The sequence below is a fragment of the Hypomesus transpacificus genome, chromosome 9 (assembly GCF_021917145.1).
Source record: "Hypomesus transpacificus isolate Combined female chromosome 9, fHypTra1, whole genome shotgun sequence".
Classification (NCBI taxonomy): domain Eukaryota; kingdom Metazoa; phylum Chordata; class Actinopteri; order Osmeriformes; family Osmeridae; genus Hypomesus; species Hypomesus transpacificus.
In genome coordinates this window covers 13,102,494-13,121,599 of record NC_061068.1, presented here as the reverse complement: position 1 = coordinate 13,121,599, position 19,106 = coordinate 13,102,494, and the positions used below count along the sequence as shown (strand labels likewise).

At 45.5% G+C, this 19,106-nt stretch overlaps 1 protein-coding gene across 5 annotated transcripts in view; it reads left to right on the top strand.

Moving 5' to 3' along the window:
* LOC124470874 (plasma membrane calcium-transporting ATPase 1-like) overlaps positions 1 to 19,106 on the top strand; it is a 78,439-nt gene that overhangs the window by 14,828 nt on the left and 44,505 nt on the right. For 3 of the 5 annotated variants that reach the window (XM_047025054.1, XM_047025052.1, XM_047025049.1), the window contains exon 2: positions 10,333 to 10,791. In XM_047025054.1, the coding sequence (XP_046881010.1) occupies positions 10,596 to 10,791 (196 nt within the window). In that variant the 5' untranslated portion in view covers positions 10,333 to 10,595. Of the gene's footprint in view, positions 1 to 4,652; positions 4,703 to 8,376; positions 9,056 to 10,332; positions 10,792 to 19,106 lie in introns of those variants that run through there. The other 2 variants (XM_047025050.1, XM_047025051.1) reach the window with 2 other exon arrangements.

Sequence of the window (19,106 nt, the reverse complement as noted above, 5' to 3'; positions counted from 1 at the left end):
TGCGATGCACAACGAGCAGAGAAAATTACCCAACGGATCTGCAAGTCCATCGAGATGGATATGCTACCCTCAAGTATTGTTGAGGGCGAAGGTTTTTATGAAGCTTTGTTAATTAGCCGGAAAAACAACGAGGGTCAGTTGTGTTTGAGCACCGGCTTCTGCTAGGAGCACAGAAATAGTTGTTCTTCTTGTAATACAGATTTCAATGCGGAAACACGTTATGTTTTTCTTTTTTCACTGCATTTTAAAATAGCCTATAAATAGTGAATTTTAATATAAATATTTTAATATTCATCTTAAATCGATCATTAATTCTCCTGACGATCGATTAAGACAATTTAATCGAATGCCCATCCCTAAAATATTGTATACATTGCATGTCGTATGTATAACAAAGAGAAAAGGTTAAAATCCCGTATAGTACAACAGTACTAATGAATCAATAGTACATTTGAAGTACTTCTTCATAATATAGACTGTGGTAGGCCCTCTGGTAGGCCCTCTGGTAGGCCCTCTGGTAGGCCCTCTGGTAGGCCCTCTGGTAGGCCCTCTGGTAGGCCCTCTAGACCAGTGTTTCTCAATTGGTCTAACCTCACGACCCACTTTTGTCCTTGGTCATTAAGTCACAACCGGGGTCACGACCAGTTGCACTTAAGGTAAAAATGAAAGAATCTTTAGATTCAGGGGTGTCAAACATACGGCCCGCTGGCCGGATCCGGCCCACCAGGGCGTCCAGCTCGGCCTGTCGGATGTCTTTGATAAGTTAGAAAATTACAGGAAGACATAAATTGCATTTCTATAAAAGTAACTGCTATTCCAAATCCAAATGTCTATTAAGAATATGCAGGTTTATGATTAGAAACATTTAGTAATTTTTTTAATCGATCCAGTAATTGCTTCAAAAACTGTGTAAATGCGATGTCTGCTCCGGAGGCAGCAGCGCTTATTGCCACAGGCAGCAGCGCTCATTGCCACAGGCAGCAGCGCTCGCTGCTCGCTTTGTGACGCGTTTGACGTCAGATGCGTCACAAAGCGAGGGAATCAGGCAGATAAACAGTGGGCTGATGTCTTGAGTTTTAAGTCTTTATGTTTCTAGTTTATTGTAGAAAGACTTTTTGATGTTTAAATCATTGGTGAAGGTTTTTGATGATAAACCTTATTTTAAACATCAAGAAATATTGTTGTTATGTATGCGCTATTATGCTACGAGTTTACTGGTCTGGCCCACTTGAGATCAAAGTGGGCAGTATGTGGCCCCTTACCTAAAATGAGTTTGACACCTCTGCTTTAGATGGCTTAGAAAGCTAAGGGTGGACACACACACCGGAATGGATGTAATGTCCATTAGTCGTTAATCATTCCAGACTACCTTGGGAGTTACTCATTTGATGAAAGATAATGCTTCCCATAGTACTTATGTTAAATGTATTCAACAAAAATGACATTATATAGATCACTCAGGAGTTGTTTAAATTTCCATAAAAAGTGTGTAGTTTCCTTCTCTCTCTCCCCCTGCACCGTTTCTGTTTCTGTCTCTTTCCATGTGCCCCCTTCTGAATCCTACTACTCCTGCCCCCCCCCCCTCGTTCCTTCTCTTTGTGAGTATCATTTAGTGCAGCATTAGACAGCATGGAACGATTACTGAATGGAGGCAGGGCCTACATACCCCTGGGATGGTCTGATAGGGTAGTGTTGAAAACACACACATACAGGCCTGTCTTTTCTACTCCAAGATAGGGAGTGAGCGAGGAAGCGAAAGAAGGAGGGAGGGAGGGACTAAACAAACAAGGACCTAAAGAGTTTGGAGTGGAAGGGAGAGAGGGAAGGTGGAGCGTTTGGTAAGAGAGAATCCAGCAAAACATTTTCACCGTAGCCATCTCGTACAAGCATGTAGATGCGCGTGACACACTTCAGTAGAATTTACATCCTCATAACGCACTAATAGTTACTACAAGAAATGCATTGGCCTCCATCCAATCAGAATGAGTTGAGAAAAAAGCACCACAGCGAGGAATGCCAGGAATGAGAATTCTCCATTATAACCTTGTTGTGTGTGTGTGTGTGTGTGAGCGCCCCTCCTTTATACCCGCCTTCCAAAACTTGTGCCGCAACATTCCAGAACACACACACAGGATTCATAGTTCCAGACCGTCTCGTGCTGAAAGAACACCCCGAAATACCAGAATACTGATGAATTCCACAACTGTGCTCGTTGACACACCAGACAGTACTTCACTTCCTTGTTCCTTCTCCACTGCGACTCCGTAACGACCTTTGTTTCATTTGAGGAAGTGCATACAAACCACTCTGACATTTTCCATCAGGCGTGACGGTTGGGTAACAGTATGCAGACGGAGAATAAGCCAGGGCTTGAAAGGACAACATACACCCAACATGGAGGCGTGTTCCTGTGTTGCATCAGGAGGGGCAGGTTGTGGCAGCTCTGGTGCTGCCTAAAATCTTCATGTGTTTGCCTTGTAAACAGGTCACATATAAAAACATAGAGGTTACCTTGTAAACAGGCCACATATAAAAACATAGAGGTTACCTTGTAAACAGGACACATATAGAAACATAGAGGTTACCTTGTAAACAGGCCACATATAGAAAACATAGAGGTTACCTTGTAAACAGGCGACATATAGAAACATAGAGGTTACCTTGTAAACAGGCGACATATAGGTTACCGAGGAAGGTGTGTCTGGACTCTGAGTTTGAGGGTGGAGGTTAGAGTGTAAGGAGTGTAAGGATTGGAGCTGCGTTCATGGGTGCGCCACCATTCCCACCACACCGGGAAGGTCACCCACTTTGGTTTCACATGTTGATAGGCTACTGAGCTTTACTACATCTGTGCTCTGATTGGGCACACGGACCCATACAAACCATAAAATCGGAACTTTTGAGAACTGGATTACTGACCCTATAATACTCGGCATGGTTTGTAAATCTAGGCTGTAGTTAGTGCAGGCTGGGAGGTGCTACTGTCAGTGTGATCAGAGAAACTAAAATCTATTAGATATTTAACTGATACGAGGACAGATGTGTAAAATGGATTCATGTCTCTGTATTGATTTGATTTGTTTTAATTGCTCGTGTTCGTTGTGTGTGTGTGTGTGCGCACACACACTCGTCCTCCCTGCTGTGCGTGAAGAGATAGGGAACCCTTAGGACTGATGTGAAACTTGTTCTGGGCTCAGTCTGACCCCCTGTCCAGACACACACACATACTTACACACACTATGTCTCTGTGTAACCTGGAGGAGTGTTGTTCCCTGACAGTTAGTCGTGCGATTTTACCTCAGATATGACACCAGACATGATGGGCGGACTGTGTGTGTGTTCAGACTATACAGTAGTTCTCTCCTTATATAGCACTGATGTGTGTGTGTTTGTGTCTTTCTGGTGTTGTACAGGACTCCTTATAAAGAGGTGTGTCTCTGTCTGTAGTCTTCCACTGTTCTGTAGTCCTTATATAGTCTGCAAGTGTGTGTGTGTGTGTATGGTACCCTCATGGTGAGTGTATGGTGTTCATCAAACCCTGGGACAGAGCCTACTACCAAGTACCAACTGGATCTGCCAGACGGAGAGAGGGAGAGCTGGAGGGAGGAGTGGGGGAGCTGGAGGGAGGAGAGGGAGAGCTGGAAGGAGGAGAGGGAGAGCTGGAGGGAGGAGAGGGAGAGCTGGAGGGAGGAGTGGGGGAGCTGGAGGGAGAAGAGGGAGAGCTGGAGGGAGGAGTGGGGGAGCTGGAGGGAGGAGAGGGAGAGCTGGAGGGAGGAGTGGGGGAGCTGGAGGGAGAAGAGGGAGAGCTGGAGGGAGGAGTGGGGGAGCTGGAGGGAGGAGTGAGGGAGGAGTGGGGGAGCTGGAGGGAGGAGAGGGAGAGCTGGAGGGAGGAGTGGGGGAGCTGGAGGGAGAAGAGGGGGAGCTAGAGGGAGGAGTGGGGGGGCTGGAGGGAGGAGTGGGGGAGCTGGAGGGAGGAGTGGGGGAGCTGGAGGGAGGAGAGGGGGAGCTGGAGGGAGGAGTGGGGGAGCTGGAGGGAGGAGTGGGGGAGCTGGAGGGAGAAGAGGGGGAGCTGGAGGGAGAAGAGGGGGAGCTGGAGGTAGGAGAGGGGGAGCTGGAGGGAGAAGAGGGGGAGCTGGAGGGAGGAGCCCAGAGAAGGCCACAGTTCTCATGCTGGTTAGAGATGGAGAGGACAGCTCTTTGTGTGTCTGTATTAAAATTAGCGTTAGTGTTTGAATATAAATACAGAGACAGAGATGTGGATATTTCTCTGTTCTATGTCAGTGTGTGTTTACACTGATGTGGAGTGTGCCTGCTTAATGTTTAGAAACATATGTGAGTTCAGCATGTGTTTAGATGGGGGGTGGTGGGTGTGGGGAGGGGGGGGGGGGGTGGAGACCACCTCTCTTACCTCACACTTTCAGTTTCCTTTTATCTTTCTCAAATGTGACCATTTCTTTTTTATATCTTCCATTCATCTGCTCTCTATCACCCACACTTTATTCTCATCTCTCTCTCTCTGTCCACTCCTCCACACTACCCCTCCTCCATCTCCCCTCCCTCACCACTGTCCCTACTTGTCTTCCTCTCTCCCACTCTTTCTCTGTGTCTCCCTCATCACTATCTCTCTCCCATATCTCTCTCCCTCTCTGCAGCAGGGGCAGGGGATTTCCTCATCCAGTCCGGTCACGTGACTGCAGATAGGGTGAGGTCTCCTGCATTCCTGGCTTCTCCTTCTGCCACTGCAACTCACACACACAAAACCATACTTACTCACACACTCAAAACTCACTTTCATACACAAGCGCACACATACACTTACACAGTCACTCACACACACCCACACATACACTTACACAGTCACTCACACACACCCACACATACACTTACACAGTCACTCACACCGAAAGGGGACACACCCATCCCAGTGAGTCAGTGAGCAGAAAGAAGCACAGCTCTCCACTCTAGGGTGGTGCCCTCTCTAGCCTGGCTGTTCATCCGTAAAGAGACGCACACACACACACGTTCTCCAGAACACGCCACATGCAGCAGTGCTGTATCAAACACACACACACAGACTGAATGATGCTTGTACTCCTACATTTGTTTATGAAAGAATCACTGAGATAGAAACCATGTTGGTCTGAAGCACAATGCAGTCTTGAAAGAAAGTAATTTATTTATACTCGGGCACTTGTTGCAATGTGTGTGTTTGTCCCTATTTATGTGTGTGCCTACGTGTGCGTGAATGTTTAGGGAGTTGAGTTACTTAATGTATGTTAGTATTAAAGTGTGTGTGATATGCAGGTATGCATGACTGAGGGTGGGCGGGCGGCGCAATGTGCAGCTTTAGTATGCAAGGCAGGTGTGTCTGCAGAGGCAGAGAAGGCAACAACAGAGAGGGAGGGAGGGACCGAGAGGGAGGGAGAAAGATGCTGGCGTGAGAAAGAGAGAGGTAGAGAAGAGAGAAAGATGCTGTTGTGAGAAAGAGAGAGGTAGAGAAAGAAAGAAAGATGCTGTCGTGAGAGAGAGAGAGAGAGAGAGAGAGAGAGAGAGAGAGAGAGAGAAAGAGAGAGAGAGGTGATGATGAAAGGAAGTGGGAGGGATTAGAAGCATTGTGTAGAGCAGTTGGTACAAGCTACACTCACTCTTCTCTGCTGCTCTTCGCACTATCCAGTCCTCTCTATCTGTCTTTCTGTCCCTCCCTCTCTCCCTCCCTCTCTCTCCATCTCCCTCTCTGTCTCTCCCTCTGTCCCTCTCTCTCTCTCTCTCTTTATCTCCGTTTCCCTCTCTGTCTCTCCGTCTGTCCCTCATTTAGTGAGAAAGTCCCCCTCTCCCTCTAGTCCCTCCCTAGTGCACCATTTGTTCTTGCTTACAGTTTTTGGTTACACACCATTGAGGTAACAGCCAAACTCTGAGACTGTGGGGCCAAAGACATGTACTGTACATAAGACCCTATACATTAGGGCTGACATGCAGGCCTGCTACACAATGCAAGGATTGTGTTTATGAAGACCGGGCATGAGGCCTTCATAGTTCAGTCAAGGACAAGGTCGTATTGAGTCGTCTGTTGCACATTGCGGTGGAAAGTGACGATCAATGGGGAGTGTGTTACCCAGTGCGCCAGTCACTGTTTGGTCCAGCTGGGTATGAGGTCGAAAGTGTTTCGAGAGAGAGAGAGAGAGAGAGAGAGAGAGAGAGAGAGAGAGAGAGGTATCTAAGTGCCACCCAATATTGAGAGAGATGGAGAATGGCAAAGAAGGAGAGACAGAAGGAGAAAGACATAAGAGTGAGTGAAGCAGCAGAAAGCAGAACATTGTGCTAGGACATAGTGCTACCTAATCCCTCTCTCTACCTCCCAATCCCTCTCTCTTTATACCTTCCAATCCCTCTCTCTTTATACCTTCCAATCCTTCTCTCTACCTCCTCTCTCCTCCCATAAAATCTCTTCTCTCTATCTTCTTCATTCCACATCTGTCTTCCTACAGTGTGAACATTAACAATATTATATAGTTCACACCTGAATCAATCAATAATTCACATCTGGCTGTCTTTTCCCTCGTTTGATTTCACTCTCTTCATCCCTTTCGACACTCTCGCTCTCTCTTGCCCCTCTCCTCTTTCTCCATCTCCCTCCTCTCTCTCTCTTTTTCTATCTCTCTCATAAAATCTTTAGGAAATAGTAACTTCTTTCCAGTGTTTACCACCTGGGTTATAACACACACAAAGACATGCCCACGCTTACATACCCTGCCTCCATTACCCTGACATGGTTGTCATAGTTATTAAGGAGCATTGGGTGTAGAAGTGTTTTTCACTCCCCTCTCGTGTGTGTTAAACAAACATGTAGTCTGTTAAAACGTAACCTCTTTAGACACAGAGGTGTGTGGGTGTGTGTGTGTAGAAGGTTGCGGTATGTGAATGGAACCAAATGCATTGTGACAAAGCCTTCACCTTTGGACTTGGGAATTGTGTGTGCCCATCAATGTGTGTGACAGTGAATGCAATGTCTTGAAAGTATTCAACCTAGGTTCGACAACAGAGTCCTTTTTTTCTGAATGTAAACAAAAATGTGTCTTGTTATATAAATAGCAGTTTACGTATACATCAGTTCTAACCATGGACTAGGATACTGGCCACATCTTGTCCACAGATAACCAGGGTTGATTAATTCTCAAATGATTCTCAATTCCCAAATTAAGGAAACATCAACAAAACCACAAAAACAAAATACAACCCAGGAAGCAGGTTCAGATCACTCAGTTCACCTCTGTATATTGCTTTGGATAAAACTGTCAAAAATAAATGCACACATCAGTGTTTTCCCCTACCATTGTTTCTCCCCTCCAAAATATTTTGTCATATAATCTGACCCGCGAGATGAAGCTTTTTTCACACCATCTTTGCTTCGTGCTCGTTTTCTCAAAACTGTTCAATTCATTTGAGAAAGTTGCCCTTGTTATTTACATCAATTCATTTGAGAACGTTGCCCTTGTTATTTACACCTGATCTCTAGGCTACCTGTGTGCGCTACCAGGTATCTCGCGGGCCCTGTCAGGTGACTTCCATTGAAAATTAATGGGAGGCAAAATGTTGTTCTACGGCATTTGCGACCGTGGTCCATTTTCGATATCCTTGAAAAACTTCAGAACTTTCTTCTTTGTAATTCCCGTGGAAGTACACAGAGCAGCGCACAGCTAAACGAGTGTCTGAGATCAACATTTTGGGGCGTGACAAAAGTACAGACCAGAGCCAAATAGGGTGGAGCCACCGACCAGCCAGTTGACGTCAACTCGTGGATTTTTTTAAACCAACCGTTTTACAGCTACAATTTTTTAATGTTTAGATTTTTTCCTGATAGCAATCAATAAATGCTCTGACTGTAAAATAAAATTAATCTGATACCTGTGGCCATCGCAGGACTATAATAAACAAGAACAATCATTGTGTTCGGATCGAATGCAATGATTGGAAGAGCTACTTGTCTTCCTACCTGCATGCACTCTGCCAGTGCGTTAATGTGTTTTGGGGGAGTGGTTTTAAAGGTATCGCTCTTCCTGGCCAACCTCAGTAACTCTCCACCCTACCTCTCTATGTTCCTTCCCAGTTGTGTTATAATTCCATAGTTAACACTGATCATCACATCACAGTGGATCTGCATGAGGAGTGTCCCAAGCTCTCTCGTCTGTTTGCTCTGTAAGGGGGCTCATCTTAATAATGAATGACTTACTGGTAAATGAGCTAGTGAGCTAATTAGCTTGGTGCTAGGAACCTGATGGCTCATCCATCTTGTCTGTTCCATGGTCTTGTTCTCTGAGAGACAGCGCATCGTCTGTCCGTCAGTCTGTCCGCTGGATGTCCTCTGACTGCAGGTGGCCGGTGACCGGCTGTAAGGGTTAGCTCCTGGGTGGGTGACGCTCAATCTCTTTCTTCCTCTCTGTCTCTTGTACTCCCTCTTTATCTATCTTCCTCTCCCAATCTCACACTCTTTCCACTGCTTTGAGGAGGCTTCAGTGTATGAAAGCTGTGGGACTGGGTTTCCAGACACTGCTAATCTGGGGGCCCATTTAGAAACCCTAACCCTCATCTGTCCCCTTTGGCTGCTGGTGACATTTCCCAACATCAATAGATTTTGTTTGGAAAGACTACTGATGCATGCTCTGGTGGCATTTACACACTGACACTTATACACACATTCAAACGCACACACACACATGTAACCATACACTCACATTTATTGCATCAGGGTAATAAAGGCACTAAATCTGATCAGTGATCCCCAGCTGTACACATACACACACACAAACAGGCTGCAGTGGGCTTTAATGGATTCTATAAACTCGATTAGCGATCCTCTGTTTGGCCTGTGGCGTACACGATAGGCCCTGCCATGGAAACTCCAATGATGAGGTCACTTCCTCTTGTTTTCTCTGAGCACTCAGCACTGCCCGATCCCTGATCGAATCCCAAATGAAACCTCGTCCTCATTCATGGGTCCCAAAATGACAGTTACAGAACAGCTGACAATCTGGAGCAGCTAAAAGAATACTTGTCTGAGGTGAGAATTTGAGAATGAAATGCAACAACATTTTGCCTTTTACATCTTGGTTGAATATCAATCTAGGTGAGTGTTTGAGAGTGAGTTTACAGGGAGCTTGAGTCCTTAAGTGCCCAGCCTGTTGGGACAATGCACATTTGACACATATATGCCTCAATACACTTCCACCAGGACCCGTCCCCCGTCCCCCGTCCTGCGGGGGGAGAGCTGGCCAAGGTCTGACCCCTGGGAGGAATTCTAGGAGAGGGTGTATTATAAAACACAATCTGGGTTATAACCCTGCCTGGAGGCTAAACCACTGCATCACAAACGCTGCTGTGCCACACGCCTGTGTACAGATGAGCCAATCCTGGCTACTGTCTGATATACAGTATGGATTGTGTGTGTGTGTGTGTGAACCCAGAGAGTCACATTCCAGTGCATCAAGCCCTAATCATTTAAGCGCACATCAAAGGCTGACCTCCATTCTTCAGTGTTTGGTCTTTCATGGAAACCCCAGAGGAGTGTGACACTCACACACATAAAACACAGCGGGAGCAAACCAGAGTGTTATCTTACATTAGCATATTGTCCTCTTTTTGACTCCAGTCAGCTCCAATACAAACCTCTTCATGAAACTGGTAATACTACCAAGACAATACCACCACAAGAATAACTGCATTCCAGACACACACAGACTAGGACTCTATAGTGTGTCTAAACAAAGCCTGGTTGCCATAGAACCATAGTTGCTATGGTAATTCCCATGGTATCTTCATTCACTGCCAACATACTGAAAGGAACGTAATATAAAATGTGTGACAGAAATGTCATTTTTAGTCTGACACTAGGATATACTTTTATCTTAGGAAAACAAAGGGAAGCTGTGTATGAAGGGTGTATCTTGTTACCCTTGTTCCTCTGCATGGCCTTTAGAACATGCTAAGCTGGCCCCTTTCCAGGTTTGAGCTTGTGCTTGGTTCTTCCACAATGTCCGTCAGACCTTTCTGTGCTGCTCATGGATGACGTTCACCTAATGTGGACAAACTCATAAACGTTGTGACCACGCTCCTTAATAAGGGTTGTTTAAGTCCTTTAGTCCTTTTGACAAATGTGTAAACAGAGAGTTGGAAATAAGAAAATAAGTACTGAGGAGATTGTGTCTCACGTGAGGCAACACTGACCTCACATTAATGTAGCTGCTCCTGCTAATGTTGGCTGCTCTCAGTGGTTCAACCTGATTTTGTAGCTGTCTGTCACTGCTGCAGACTCAGTCATGTGTCTCTTTTCCTCCACAGTGTCCTGGAACAGGGAAGGCCGTCGATGGATCAAGTCTTACCCGTGCTCTGTTTCTGTGGCAACTAGCATGCACTTCCTGGTCCTGGGTTGATCACCTTCAGAGGAACCACAACTCCCGGCTCCTTTCCCCCCGTGTCAGCAGCACAGGAACAGCTTCAGCTGCAACTCTTAGTTATACCAGTGCTTTCAGACAGGGGCACCCAACACAGGCTACTTAGGACGCAAGCAAGCAAGTAAACAAACAGAAAACAAAGCAACCAAAATGGCTAACAACACGACGGATCACCCTCCGGGGAACTCAGTTGCCGAGGGGAACCACGAAGGGGACTTTGGCTGTACGGTGATGGACCTGAGGGACCTGATGGAACTGAGGAGCACAGAGGCCGTCACGAAGATCGGAGACTCCTACGGGGACGTGCAGGGGCTCTGTCGCAGGCTCAAGACCTCGCCCATCGAGGGTAAGATCTCATCTGAAAAACACGCACACATGCATACGCTATCACACCTCTTCAAATCACTTCAACAACCATGACATCTATAAACTAGTTTGAGGCCAGGGATATCTGGTGGCTAAGGTGACCGCTGAACGTTCACATACATACAAACGCACATTTTGTCCTGTGGGGCAGTGTTTGTCCAGTGTTTTCACACTGAGAATGGCTGTGGTTAATCACTTACATTATAAGCCTCTTGAGCTGTTTGGGGTTAGGGTTAGTTGGTTTTAACAAACTTAAGTGGGTTGAACTTAGATCTTTCTCATTGGTATTTGAGTTAAGTTGTTGAGGGGAAAGATTAAACAATTCTCTAATAAATTAATTCAATTATTTTTTTTGTGTTAAATTACAATGGAAAAAAAAGCATGGTAGCTTTGCAGGCTAATACTAGCTACTGACTAGCTGTCTACTGTGCACATTTTCGTTATGGAAGTGCAGCTACTGCTAATGCACCACTTTATAGTTCCAGGCCTATCAATCCCAATCCTGGGGTAAAGGGGTCATTGACTGCAAACCAAGTTTACCTGGTCATAGTTGAATAATGACAGTTCGTGGGTAAAATGGACATACAGTGAACCTCAGAGACACCTCTTTCCTTTGCAAATCTCTCAATTTGAAACTAAAACTGTAAAACGGGCCAAGAATATTAGGCACAGACCCACACACCTGCACTTTTAATGCATTTCCGTAAACACACACACTGTAGTCACATGCACAGGCATGTACTTGTAAGCAGTGACACAAACACTTGACACACCCAGCACACTCACATGCATACACGATGAAGGTGGAATCACCCTCAGGAAATTAATGATGGGCTGTCTGAAAGCTCATCAACACCTTGTCCTCATGGAGGGCAGGGGAAAATGGCTGACAGCCTGCCCTCCAAGTCTTCCCTCTCTCCTTACTCTCCTTACCTACCCTCCCCCACTTCTTTTCTCCCTCCCTCTCCTGCGTCTGTTGTTGCGTAAGCACGTGGGCCGCTAGTCGCAGCAGGTCCATTCCCAGATTGAAAGTATTTCCACACCATTCCTCTAATGACTCCATAGATCACTGTTCTCTATTCCATTAAGTAATCAAGGGACAGCTGTGGACTCATTCTCCGCTCAAGAAATGAATCATTTTAATGAAGAAAACATAATTATGTTTTCAGTAGCATGAGTGGGAGGGCGAAGGAGGAGACGAGGAACATGAAAGTGTGACAGAGAGAGACACAGACAATCAGGATGATGCTTCAATGCCTCCAAAGAAGATCCGGCTTCAGCGACCGGACTTAATTGTGTGTCATGGTCATTTGTGGACCGAAGTGTGGTCTAGGTTTTTTGGTGAAGGTGTGTTTGTGTGCACCATTAAGCCTTTAGTCATTTAGAACTGTTTTTTTTTGGTTGACAATTTTCTTTTCCTCTTTGTCTTTCACTACCTCTCTGTGTTTCTCTCTTCCTCTTTCTTTCTCTCTAGCTGTCTCTTTCACTACCTCACAGCCACATTCACACTCAGATCCTTACTTGGCAGAGGACCTATCACATCAGCAGGGAGTTCTCAGTGTTTTCAATATCTCTGACGTCACTTTGTCAAGTGGAGACGCCAGCGTGTGTTGCATTCATTTGACAATCTGCTGCCTTCTTAGTCTTGGGATTGCTCCCAATGTTGCCTGTGACAATCAGGCCTTCCAACCACAGAACACAGTCACTGGAGTACTGCGAGGGGCACTCCCTCTCATGCACCTGCACACTGTTAGAGTAATCAGTCCACTCCCCTGCTCCGGTACTCAAGTGTACTTAGGCCAGTCACACCCTTCACTCCTGTCTTGTAAATCTCTTGTTAATCTTGTGTTGACAATTCCGAGCAATTCTGACCTTGATACTTTGTGTCAATTGTATGCTGTACATTGCACTACTGTACCTCGCCACCAGGCTCCTGTATGGTCATTGACTTAGTCACTGATCTGCAAATTTGCACTATTGTACTGTACTCCACTTAGGTTAGAATAGGTTATAGGGTTGAAACAGGTTTTATGTGCATTTAGGGTTAGTATAGTGTACTATTTATTGTTATCTGTAATTTAGGAAGTTTTAGTATTAGGGTTAGTATAGTTGATTATTTATTGCTATCTGTATATTTAGGCAGTTTCACTTATTTAAGCTCAGCAATAGATGTAAATTATGTTCTGTGTACTTATATGTTATGTTATGCCAGGTGCTTGCTTTGTCTTGTCTTAAGAATTTCAGTGCCCAGTCTAACCTTGTGTTGTTCTGTGTACCTGACAAATACAAAACTTGAACTTGAACAAGTGGGAATCAGATCTCACACTGCCATACAGCAGCTCGACTAAAAAAATCTTAGTCGACCAAGAGCATATCGACCAGAAAATCGACTAGTCGACTGAGTGGGGACAACCCTACTACTTACCTAATACGGCTCAGAGCTGTCCAGATATGCAAAACATCCCAACAAAAATGGTCTGGTTACATTCCCAAAGCTCCAACCTCGATAACCATGTAAAGTATTTAGTCCAAAACAATGTATTACCTCCATAAATAGCCTTGACCTCTTGTTGCATCATTCTGATTCTGAATTCTGATTGGGCAGTCACTCACGCACTCTCGCTCATCACAGGAATGCCATTGGAATATTTACCATCAGAGGAAATCAAGATGGCCACTACACTCTACTCACTATCTTTTGATTGACCCCTCATTTGACCCAATAGTAGCTTCCATGCCCTGGCCATAGCCTTCTAAAGCCAACCAGGTTGCTCCCAAAATCCGTGTTTCCTTTCCCCCCGCCCCCCACACACTCTTTCTAAGCTAACAACTCAAAGTGGCCTCATCTGGCTCTCAAATGAACTTGTTAGCCTTGTAGTAATGAAATTCAGCAAATGCTAATAACTAACATTATGGGTATCTAGTAGGGGAGTCAGGTGGCTGAGCGGTTAGGGAATCGGGCTATTAATCAGAAGGTTGCCAGTTCGATTCCCGGCCATGCAAAATGACGTTGTGTCCTTGGGAAAGGCACTTCACCCCTACTTGCGTCGGGGAATGTCCCTGTACTTACTGTAAGTCACTCTGGATAAGAGCGTCTGCTAAAATGACTAAATGTAAATAACGTAGGAAACAGCAGACAAATTAAGGCGCCATTATCATTTGCATGAATGTAGGAGGATTGGCAATTTGACTAGAATAGATGTAGAGGTTGTAGAGTAAAGAACTGTCATCACCAGCTGCATCACAAACACAGGTACCAAAACCACTGTGAAGGAGTGTCATCACCAGGTGCATCTATCTATAATTCCAGAAATCTGTGTGTGTCACTGACATCATCGCGGGCACTATACCCTATCTATAATTCAAGAAATCTGTATTTGTCTTAATACATCTTAATGACCGACTGCATCATGGGCATTGTGCACCAGTAGTAACTAATAGTATGACACATCCAATAACTGGTGTTTCAGAATGGCTGGTAGGTTTCATTTAACTGTGTATAACTCGAGACAGCTATCCACACAGACAAAAACTTCCCTCTGTATGCCTGCGCCTCATCCATTCATTTTATATAGCGAGGCAAGTTATCACTTACTTTTCAGTGTGAGAATTGCAAGGTGTGGCGTGTACGGTGGCCCTAAAGTGCAAAACACACCGACTGATATGAGTGCATCCCCCAAATGAAAACACTCCCCCCAAATACGAGTCAACTCCCCCAAAATAGGATTACTTTCTCACCTCCCCCCAATACAAAGACACGCTCCCCCAAATGGGAAACGACATTACATTAACTCAAAAACACATTACATTAACTCAAAACTGTAAGGGTTGGCACTACACTTTGTCGCTGAATGGATGCAGTAACTAACAAGAAATAAGAAATTGATCGACAGAAGTACAAAATGCAATAGCCTGACAGAGTTACGTGCACCAGGACATTTGTTTGGCTATCGAAGCATATAGCAAGTAGTAGGCTACTTATGCAAAAGTATAAATTGCGTGTGTAACGTAAAAATCGATAGCCAAACAACTATCCTGGTCCACGTAACTCAGTTCCTTAATGTTGATGTTAACTCTTAGTAAAAGGAGTCCTTCCCCCGCTCCTGTGCTTGCTTCAAAAGTGCACCAGCAGTTCCTGGCTGTGTGTCATAGTGCAATACCATAATGTGTGTGTGTGTGTGCGGTAATGTGATGTGTGTGCGTGCGTGCGGTAGTGTGATCACGTATGTTCATCCATTTTTGTGTGGATGCATCCTCGTGCAGCATCCTTGTGAGAACGCCAGCAGTCTGAATCTTACTGTCCTACAGCCTGGTGATGAACACAGGGTTTGGTCATGAGATGACAGGAAGGAAGGAGAAAGAGATAAGGAACATGTTAGAGGAGATGGAAGGATGGGGATGGACAAGAGGATGAAGAGAACAGGAAGAAGGAATACAAATCAGAGAGAGAGGCGAAGAGAGAGGATAGAGAGAGAAAGATGTCGAGAGTGAAGGATGTAAATCGATAAACAGAAGGAAAGAACAAATGATAGTGGAGAGAGTGGAGAGAGAGAGAAGGATAGAAGGCTAGAGACAGGACAGAGAAGAGATGAAAAAAGGATAGAGATATAGAGAGGATGGAGAGAAGGAGAGAGAGAGAAGGATAGATAGAGAAGGACATTGGGAAAGGGAAATAAAGAATAAATAGATAAAGCAAAGGAGACAGGGAGGCCTCTCTCCATGCCAGCCTGTGCCCTGCTGTCACCCATGTGTTCCCAAACCATGAGACGTGTGTGTGAGAGAGAAAAAGGCATGATGGGAAAGGTGACTCCACCAAAAACAAATGGGTGTTCAGTTTAAGGTGGACCTATGAGAATTCTTCTGAATGTGTGCATGTGTGTTTGTGCATGTGTGTCTGTGTGTAGTCCTAGACTTCTATAAATCGTGTCATTGGCAGCAGCAATAAGGATTCAAAAAGCTTCACTCTAAACCTCAGCATTTTTATTTCCACCCATGAATACACCGTTGTTTTGTAACTCTCCTCACCAGTGGCGTTTTTATATGTAAAAAAATGGTGGGAAAAAACTGTTTCAAAATAGAGGATACATACCAGTACAGCTACAAAACTCCCTCTTGCTACTGATGTGTTTATTTAACACATCAACAAACAGCGTGGCTCCACACAACACTTTTAACAACAGAGTGGCTTGCTTCTTCCAGGTGTTGAAGTACACAAACTGGAGAGAGAGAGACCTTCTTTTGTACAACGTAATTGCTCTCTCACACACATGAAAAATGACCCCTGTCATATTTACAAACCGAAATTTGAAATGCAACCAAGCTCAAAACCAATGTGCCTACAGGGCAGTACGCGAACAGCAATGAGCTCAACACCGCTAAAGGCCACAACGTAGCGGAAAGACTTTTTAGGGATACAGATCCGTTCTATGACAACAACCTTAATAGATAAGTGTGGACACACTGACACTCATCACCATCTATATCTATCGATCCAGACCAAAATTATGACCAATGCACGGACCAGCACCACAAAGGCAGGATGATAAAATATGCTTTCACTCACTAAGGCTGAGAGCTCACTTGAAGAAAAAGGTGCCTTCTTTTGTATGCTATCCGTTTTTTTCTTCAAAAACCACTCCACATTAAACCTGCGGTTACTTTTACCAGCAGTGCAGTTTGAGCGATGGCAATATCGTGGCTGATGGGCACCACCAAGTCGCTTTACTTAAACTTTCTCCTCCAAATTAAGGGTTTATAGGGTATATATAAGGGTATATAACCGGTGCTCAAGTATGAAATCCACTCGATTCATTTTCTCAAGTTATCTGGTGTTTGTAAAGCTAACAAGCTAGCTAAGACAATCTACCCTCCTCGCACTTCTTGCCGACTAATGTTCCCGCCAGACAGACAGACAGCCAATCAGGTCTCAAGTACGAAATGACGCTGGAGTGGGGCTACCGGCATCAAATTCATGTGATCCACATTACATTACATTCTGAGCATGCGTATTAATACTTTCCCATGTCCAATGTACATTGCATTGTGAGAGAGGGGCTAGCCCCACCAGAACCCCCACCTTCACGATTAGCCTATGCAGTTCTTTCTGTTGACAACAGGGGGCACTGCCCCACCTGCACCTAATGACCAGTCGCCACTGCTCCTCACAAACAAGTTTGTATTGTTCCCATCCCTAACCTCACACCATCAGTCACCTTGACTCCCCTCCCAGGGCAGCAGAGCCTCTGGCATGTCTGAGGGGATTCCAGAAGCAGGATGAATGTTCTCCCAGGGCTGAGGGTTCCCGTGGTGCTTCTCCATCGGGTTTTTCCCCACTGGCTTACTGCCACTCGCTGGCAGTCACAGATCAACAGACTTTGGCAAACCTGTCCTCCCTTTTAGCTCAAACAGTTTTGGTGATGGCAGGCGTGTACTTGATTGCATGCTGATGCCTGGACTTTCGGGTGCCAACATGATGTAGAAATAGACTGTTAAATGTTTTCTCAAATATTGTCAGTATTTTTGTGTCCTGCAGTTTGATAAAACTTAACTTCAGGGCCTGGTGTTTGTCTTACGTTCTGCAACCACACCGATTCTCTGTATTTCATCAACATTTGGTTCATTAGTTGGTTTATTTGTTTTCCAGTCAAAAGTCAAGGAGATAACACACACTCCCCATAACGTCACAGACTATTGCCTGTGATGCTCCTGTGATGCTTCCTGCCTGTGATGCTATGCTCCCAGAATAATCTATTCTACCAGCATGTAAATGAGTGCAGTACATGAGTGTGACCTGTGCATTTAAGTCTTCTGAAAGGGTACTTGTAGCTGTGGTAGTCTGCACCGTGGAGTGGCAATCTGTACAGTGGAACTAAGATCAGTAGATCATGTCTCACTGACAGCTAAGAGACGTGTGCTTTTGTGTCACGGCCAAAAACCTTCTGATTTAACCCCTCAGTTTTTCTACTAGGAAGCTTCTGATATCCTTGGTGTAATTCCCTGCCCATTTTAAAAGTGTCACAACACACCAATCATTCGACTCTCCTGCACAAAAAATGTGGCACAGATCATTAACAGCAAAATGGTGGAAGACTGGTGTGGGGGGTGGGTGGAATAGTGGTGTGGAGGGAAAGAGGGAGGGGTTGATTTATCTACAATATATCTGGCTTCATAGGTCACTGAGCAGAGACAGAGGGGCAATCTCAGTCCCCAGTATTCTGTGATAGCTTATAAACCGTGCCTTCCAAAGTCCTTCTCCCTGATGGAACAAGTGAGGGAGAGAGATAAAAATTGACAGAATTAAACTGTTTAGTAATGACCAGAGTGAAAGACAGTAATTACCTATGATGTAGAGAAGTAACTGGGTGGCTCGGTGAGAAACGGACAGATTGCGATGGAGCAAAGTGAGTGGAAGGTTACGAAGAGGAGAAAGAGGGGAAAGAGAGAGAGACAATAGGTTTGCAATGTAACCTGATGAGCTGCCATATGGAGCAGCACATTTATGAAGTCAGTCTGTGTACATGGAGGAGGGATGGAGGTGAGAGAGCAGGGTCAGAAAGAGAGGGATGGACATTGTGGTAGAGAGCAAGAAATGACCATGAGAAAAACATTTGCAGAGTTTACAAACAAATTGCTGCAAATCTCTTGGCTTTGTAGTGAATCGGCAAACAGCAAGTATTTACTAGAGGATCTTTCTGAAGACAGAGGTACTGTGCTCAAGCTTTGATCAAGCTTTAGTTTGGCGCAGGGAAGATCTATCTATTCACTGTATCTATCTGTCTGTCTATCTAGATATCTCTCTCCCTCTCGGTGTCCATTTTTCTTCTCCCTCCCTCCCTCCCTCCCTCCCTCCCTCCCTCCCTCCCTCCCTCCCTCCCTCCCTCCCTCCCTCCCTCCCTCCCTCCCTCCCTCCCTCCCTCCCTCCCTCCCTCCCTCCCTCCCTCCCTCCCTTCCACATCCATCTTCCTCTCTTTGTTCGGTACCTGCCCTGCTATCTCACCCTCCACTCAGACAACAGAGGAATGAAAACGAAAGAAATGACACCAGGAAAGAGTGAGCGCTCCCTGTTGGCATTCATCACTGGCTGTCCAGCATAACGCCGCCCTCTGCGGACTTCCCCCGCGCTCTCCAGAGAGAACCCTGTCACTTTCCATCACTCGCTGCTCCAAGGCGACGCCTCCTTGCTCCGGACAGATACTCCACGAGAGGCTGTCTGGCAGAGAAGCTTTGTTTTGGACGTGTTTCCCCCCTCCCTTCCTATCTGTTTGTCTCTCCTTCCCTCCTCTTTCAAGGAGCCAG